Source organism: Acomys russatus, chromosome 21 (assembly GCF_903995435.1).
Source record: "Acomys russatus chromosome 21, mAcoRus1.1, whole genome shotgun sequence".
NCBI lineage: Eukaryota > Metazoa > Chordata > Mammalia > Rodentia > Muridae > Acomys > Acomys russatus.
This window is the reverse complement of record NC_067157.1, coordinates 11,530,581-11,537,581: the sequence shown is the minus strand read 5'-3', so window position 1 is coordinate 11,537,581 and position 7,001 is coordinate 11,530,581. Positions and strand designations below refer to the sequence as shown.

General features: G+C 43.7%; 1 protein-coding gene across 1 annotated transcript in view; it reads left to right on the top strand.

Annotated features, from left to right (window-relative positions):
- Positions 1–227: 227 nt before the first annotated feature.
- The window catches only part of Rev3l (REV3 like, DNA directed polymerase zeta catalytic subunit), a 138,874-nt gene continuing 132,100 nt past the window's right edge, over positions 228–7,001 (top strand). Inside the window, exon 1 of the mRNA XM_051164469.1 lies at positions 228–434. Within this exon, the coding sequence (XP_051020426.1) occupies positions 296–434 (139 nt within the window). The 5' untranslated portion in view covers positions 228–295. The remainder of the gene's footprint in view (positions 435–7,001) is intronic.

Sequence of the window (7,001 nt, the reverse complement as noted above, 5' to 3'; positions counted from 1 at the left end):
GCTTCTCTCCGGCTGCCCGTCGCTCGGAGCGTCTGAAGAGGCGGCGGCCGCAGTACAAACCCCCCGCAGCCCCGCGCGCGCCGCCGCCACCGCCGCCACCGCCGCCACCGCCACCGCCACCGCCGCTCGGCTCGGCTCGGCGTCGGTGCGAGGGGAGGGGGCCGAACCGAGGAAAGGGGGAGGAGGAGGAGGAGGAGGAGGAGCCGCCGCCGCCGCCGCCGCCGCTGCTGCCGCCGCCGCCGCCGCCGCCGCCGGGTCACCAGTGGAAGGGAGGCTGGTGGCGGCGGCGACGAACATGTTTTCTGTGAGGATAGTGACTGCGGACTACTACATGGCCAGCCCGCTGCAGGGGCTGGATATCTGCCAATCCCCCGTCACCCAGCTCCCTGTCAAGAAGGTGCCGGTGGTGCGAGTCTTCGGAGCGACCCCGGCAGGTAAGCGGGAGCGGGCGGGAGCGGGAGCGCGAGCGGCGGGGCGCCGGGGCTGCCCTCCCCGCCGCGCACTCGCGCGCACGCCGCCGGCCGGCTGGCCGCCCTCCCCGGGCTCGCTGCTGCTGCTGCGGCGGCGGCGGCGGCGGCGGCAGCGGCTTCCCTCTTCTTCGCTCCGCTCGCCTTTCCTCCCGCCTGACAGGAGGCGCAACAAAAATAAATAAATAAATAAATAAATAAATAAATAAATAAATAAATAAAAATGTGGGTCCGCGCGAGCGCTGCGTTCCCCCCACCCCCCACCCCCCGTCCGCGGTGGAGAGGCAGCGGGCGCCCGGCGGGCGGGCTGGAGTCCCCCGTCTTGGTGGGCCCGGTGGGTTGACTGCCTGCGTCTCGTCCCCAAGGGTCCTCCGAGGTCGGTCTCCCGGGGGACCCCGGACACTCCCCGCGCCTCCCTAGTGCCCTAGAAATGGCTTTGAGAGCAGAGGGGGGAAGTGTCAGCCCCGTTGTCAGTCGCTCCCGGTTGCCTCTTTTCACCCTCGCTCTCCTCTGCCCCTGCCGGAGATGCTGTGGCTGTAGAAAGTGGCGCCCGGGGCCAGAGAATCTTTCTCATTTTGAAGTGGCCATGTGGCTCTGCTGGGGAGTGCAGGTCGTGACTGCTTGGAGTTTAACGCCTTGGCGGGGACAGAGTGGCGTCCTCAGGTGCAGTGCTTTCGGGAAACGTGCATCCGTGGAAATGGGAAAGAACGTGTTTGTGTCGCCCAACATAGTGGGATGAATTCGTTAGGAAACACAGCCAAGCTCCTCAGCGGCTTAGACATTTTAAAATGCCTCGGGGGCTGGGTTGTAGGGTTGCATTTTAAAAACAGATTTAAAAAAAAAAAAAACTATTTTGCAGAAACGGTTGGAAAAAAATGACAGAAGCTATGTTCTGGAACGCTCTTTGGTATTTATAATATCGATAGGACAGTGGCCAACTATGCAAGGCTTTTGTGGTTTTATTTTTCAGTTTTGCTTTTTACACGCTTTAAACTGTTGACATGAAATGATAAAGCCGTATTCTGGATGACAGTGTTCTCACCAGTTGCCCTATGGGATTTTCGATAGTGTTCCCACTTGATGCTCCTTGCCTTCGGCGCCATTCGTCTTTACTACCCCAGCCAGCTTCCGTGCACTACCAAGATGATACCGCTTTCCAAAATACAGGCACTCACGCTAAACCTCTCCCTTTTAATGTGAATTCTGTTTGTTAAAGATGTCAATGCCATAAATGAGACTTGGTAAAAAGACTCCCTTTTAAAATAGAGATTGAGTGTTGCGGGACCTTGGAAGAGAATTTGGATGCTGTTCACAGTTGGTAGAAAGTCTAGCACTTGGGACTTGGAAGACTGGAAAATAAAAGCATTACAATGTTTCGGAGGACGTTATATACCGTGGTGCTGTCTTTGTTTTGATTGGGAATCTCGGTCGTATACGGCCTGTTCTCGCCTCAGCTGCAGAGGATTAGAGTGAAGTTGATTTTCAAGTGGTAGAGCAGCATGCTTAATAGGGTATGTTGTGGCGTTCCAGATTGTGTGGTGGTTGCGTTGCTTTTCTGCAGTTTTGTTTTTCCTGCCACACTCACTAAATATGTATCCCTGAGTGATGTTAAAACTGTACCATGTAGGAACGTTTTGTTTGTAGGAATACATGAATTGTTAAAACAGCACGACTCTGTGAAAGAAAAATCTACAAATAGGCTGTGGTGCATACACCTGTGGTTCTGAGTGTTGGGATGATGTGCACCATATCCTAAGAAATATTTCTCTCCCTCATCTTTCCTTCCTGAATATCTAACAAGAGGTTGTCAGCCCTAATTAAAAAGAGAAAACCTGCTGTGTTCTTTTGTGGTGTATTTTGAAATTTATAATATAGGTGAGTTTAAAAGAATGTTTTGGTGCAGGCCACACCAGACTTCAGGTTGAAAGGTGTAATTCACAGGTTCAAACAAACATTTCCATTTCAAGCATGACATGTGGATGAATGTAATGTCAGCTTAGGACTCAGGCATTTGTTCATTAATAAGTGTTAATATTTCACTTGCTTGTGAGATTCCTTGGAGCCGAAGTCAGAGAGAAAACAGTAAAATAATTCCTTACATAGTGTCAAACAAATCCTGTTTTCTCAACATGGAAAAAAAAAATCGAAGTCCTTGGCATACACTTAAAGTCTCCAGTTTTCATAAATCTAGCTTTTTAAATGTCAGAATCCCCTAGTGGAATTAATATTAATTCAGTCTCAGCAACAACTAAGCTGCAGAATTTTCTGCTTTTAAATTCTCTTCCCAAAGAAAACTAGTCCAGGCCACGTAGAGAATTAAAACTTGAAAATAATTGATGTAATAGAAAGGCCAGAATTTATTAAAAGTCTGAGTGCTTGCTGGGTGTGGTGTGAACGCCTTTAATCCCAGGACTCTGGAGGGGAAGCAGGTGGCTCACTAAATTCAAGGCCAATCTGGTCTACAGAGCTAGTTCCAAGACAACCAGGGCTACACAGAGAAACCCTATCTTGAAAAACCAAACCAAATCAACCAACCAAATCTGAATACTAGAATTTTTAATGAAAACAAATTTACTACTACAGAATGCAGAGAGTTTATGTCTTTACTAAGGAGGAAACGTTAATGAAAATTTGTAACACTTGTAAGTCTATAAAATGCCATGAACATAAGTCTACACAGTGTAGGTGTTAATTTTAGAAACCCTTAATTCTTTGATTTGGAGAAAAGATTTTTTTAAAAAGAGAATTTGCTTTTCAAAAAGGATCCTGAAAAATAATGTCAGAAGAAAGAAATTCTTAAAATGGCTATTTAAGAATTACAAATTCTGAACTGATTGGATTATTGCATGAAAAGTAATTTTCTGCTTTAGGAAACAGTCCAGTTAACTATTGCTGTCCTGTTTTAAGGACATATTGTGAATAATGTAAATAGATGTCTTGAATTTAAAAGTGTCTGTGTTTTGAGTTGGTGAAATTTGAAAATATTTTTTAAGTAGCATATTCAAATTTGAATATGAAGTTTTGACTGACTGGTTTGTTCATTTGCTAGCTGAAGATAGTAATTCCTTATAAAAGTCACTTTATTTTTTCATGTGACGGAGTTACTTTTTTAAAAAACTTGGTTCTTTCAAACTCATTAAAATGTTTTACATTTACTCGTGTGTGTGTGTGTGTGTGTGTGTGTGTGTGTGTGTGTGTGTGCATTTGTGTGTGTGTGTACATATGCATACTCAAGCACTATGGTGCATGTGTACATATGTGTACTCAAGCACTATGTTGGGTGTGTGTGTGTGTGTACATGTGTACCCAAGCACTATGGTGTGTGTGTATACATACATATATGTACTCAAGCACTATGGTGTGTGTGCGTGCATACATAGGTGTACTCAAGCATTGTTATGGTATGTGTGTGTATGTACATGTACACAAGCACTATGGTGTGTGTGTATACACGTGCACTCAAGCACTATGATGTGTGTGCTCACACATGTGTATGCAAGCACAATGGGGTGTCTGTGTATATAGGTGTACATATGTGTACTCGAGCACTATGGGTTGTGTGTGTGTACATACATGTCCATAAGCACTATGGTGTGTGTACATATGTGTACTCAAGCACTATGGGTTGTGTGTACATATGTGTGCCCAAAGCACCATGGGTGTGTGTGTGTGTAGGTTAGAGGGAATCCTTCCACCTTGTGGGTTCCTGGAATCAAACTCAGCCCCTCAGGCTCAGGCAGCTTTGCCAGCTTAAGCCTTCTCATTGGCCCTAAGCTCATTAAAAAAAAAAAAAAAGTCTTGAACAGTATTTAATAGATGCAACTGTGTCCCAAGCATTATCATTTGTTTTAAAAAAATCGTTTTTTCTTTTATAATAACTTTGTAGTAATTTGTCTTAGTGGAGGAAAAGCACAAGATTATAAAAGAGCATGGGGTAATGTCTTTTCTTTTATATCTGAGTGTGGGTGTGACTACTCAGGAAATTCATTTCCCATAAAACCCTGCTGAGGACCTGACTCAGGTGAGGAACTGGATGCTGTCCAGTTTGCACAGCTCAACTTTTTGCTTCTTACTTGATGTAGCTCACTTCAGGCTGAGCTTAGTTGTTTCTCTGGTTTCCTCAGCACAAGGTTAAGCATAATTACCCTTTCAAAGAGGTTCCCTGCTGAGATGCAGGGTAGGAGAAAATAGAAGAGTCAGGTCTTCACTAGCCAAGTCATTGAACAAAGTAAGCCAAACAAACCACAGAGGGAGGTGCTTGCCTCCGAGACTCCCATCAGGGCCGGTTACATACTACTCTCCTAAGTTTTCCTTCTACTGGTGAATATTTTTATAGATTGTTGTAGATGGTAAGATGAAATGGGCTTTTTAAAGCATAACTTAGAATTCTGAAATTCTACATGAACATAGGTGCTTACTTGACTTTTCTATTTTATAAACCTAGCTGTATGGATAAACCCAGCTGTTTGGAACTATTATAATGACCTGTTTTGGTAAACTGGTAGACTATTAAATTAGTTGATATAAGTATGATTTTGAAAGCTATAGCACTTTTGAGAATTGAACATCTTGTTCATTCTTTCAGCTAAACATTCAAAAATATTTTAGGATCACATAAGACCTATTCACTTATAATTATTAGAGACTTTTAGGAACACACCGAGACCCAGTCAGGTTAATCACAAATAAAATTGGCCACTTTAGTAAATATTTGAAGTCTTGAATAGAAAACTGAACTAGTTTTATATTTTCTATTTGACTGAAGTTGTAATCAGCACATTAGGAACAGGCAGGAGCCCTCTGAAATCTGGAATACTGTGTGTATGTCAACATGCTCTGTGTACCTTTGTTAAAGCAGGATTACCCTCCAGAAACTCAGAGAACAGACCTGTGCGTGTTCAGAACTTTGGGGCTAAACCAGACATGTGTGAGCTACAGTGAGGACTCCAAAACCGTGATAATGCTGACCACCCAACAGTCAAAGAGGGAAACCCAGGGAAGCCTTCATGAAGGAAGTATAGATTAAGTCATTTAAAACTTTTTAAGAGTTAAAAAATACACAGAAGCCAGGTGCAGTGGCACAGTCCATAAATCCTGGGCACTCTCAGGCAGAGGCAGGCGGATCCATGTGAGTTCAAGGCCAGCCTGGTCTACAAATCAAGTAGGACAGCCAAGGCTACACAGAGAAAGCCTGTCTTGAAAAGCCAAATCAACCCACCAAATACATGCAGGGGCGGTACAGAGACAAGGTGATTTACAAACGAAGAAACCCTCTTCAGGGCAGCTTAGCAGTGCATGCCAGTATACCAAGGAGCGTATCCTGAAAATGTTCCTTTTTGACCCATTAATTCTAGTTTCTGAGATTTTAATCTATAAACATAAGTCTTTTGGCAAATCTGATTATCTTTGAATCCTTCTATTTCACATTATCCATCACCATCCTAGTGCATGTTCCTAGGACTTTTGAAAGCGTTTACTACAGTAACCTCCTAACCTTAGTTTGTCGCTATCTACTCTGCCCCTTCTAATCTGATTTCTACACTGTAATCAGATTTTCTCAAAATACAATCCTGATTACATCACCTTCTATGCTTTAGTTGCTTTCAGTTGTCTTCAGAATACAAAGGAATTCAGACGTCAACCACCCGTCCACAGGTGTTGCATAGCATGGCCCTACCTTTCTGTTCAGTCACGGCTTGAGCCGTATTGTTTTTCCTCGCCCTGTGTATTCCTGCATATTACGTCATTTCAGCCCCCTCTTCCTGCTGTGCTCTGTCCCACAGTGAGGGTGCTGTGCTTAGTGCTCCCTGCTGAGTAGGAGATTTTTTCCTTTCTTCTAAAACCCCAGCGTATCTTCTTCAGGGAAGCCTTCCCTACCCAGAAGTTTAAGGCACCCTTGTAGCATTTCTGTGGTTATTATTCTGTATATGTTGGAAATTAATGTTTAGATTTTCCTCGTTGTAGCCTCCAGAAATGCTGGGAATGGTTTTGTTGTTCACTGCTCTAGACCTGTGCTTACCAGTGTGTGTGAAGCATGAGCATTGGCTGTAAGAATTAATCAGTCGATGATAACCACCACAGAGAATGGCCCCACATATCTAACAATCGGGAAGTAGTTTCATAAACGGAGCACATTTCCGCAAAAATATTATTCATTCCTAAATCATGTTTTAGATTATAAACAATATGGAAAATATTGTCATCATATTTTATGAAAGTATCAGCTTACAAAACAGTAATTTAAATGCAGAAAATTTTCCAAAATACAAAGGTTGATTCTCTGTAGAAAGTGTTATGTATTTAGCTTTTTCTACAGATAACATATATTGCCTTAGTAATTTGTAAAAGACTGTTCACATACTTGTTTAAAAAAAAAAAAAACACACACATAAAATTCTCCAGACAGTGGTGGCGCTTTAATCCCAGCACTTGGGAGGTAGAGGTAGGCGGATTGCTGTGAGTTTGAGGCCAGCTTGGTCTACAAAGTGAGTTGAGTTCAAAGCTACACAAGAAAAACCCTGTCTCGAAAAACAA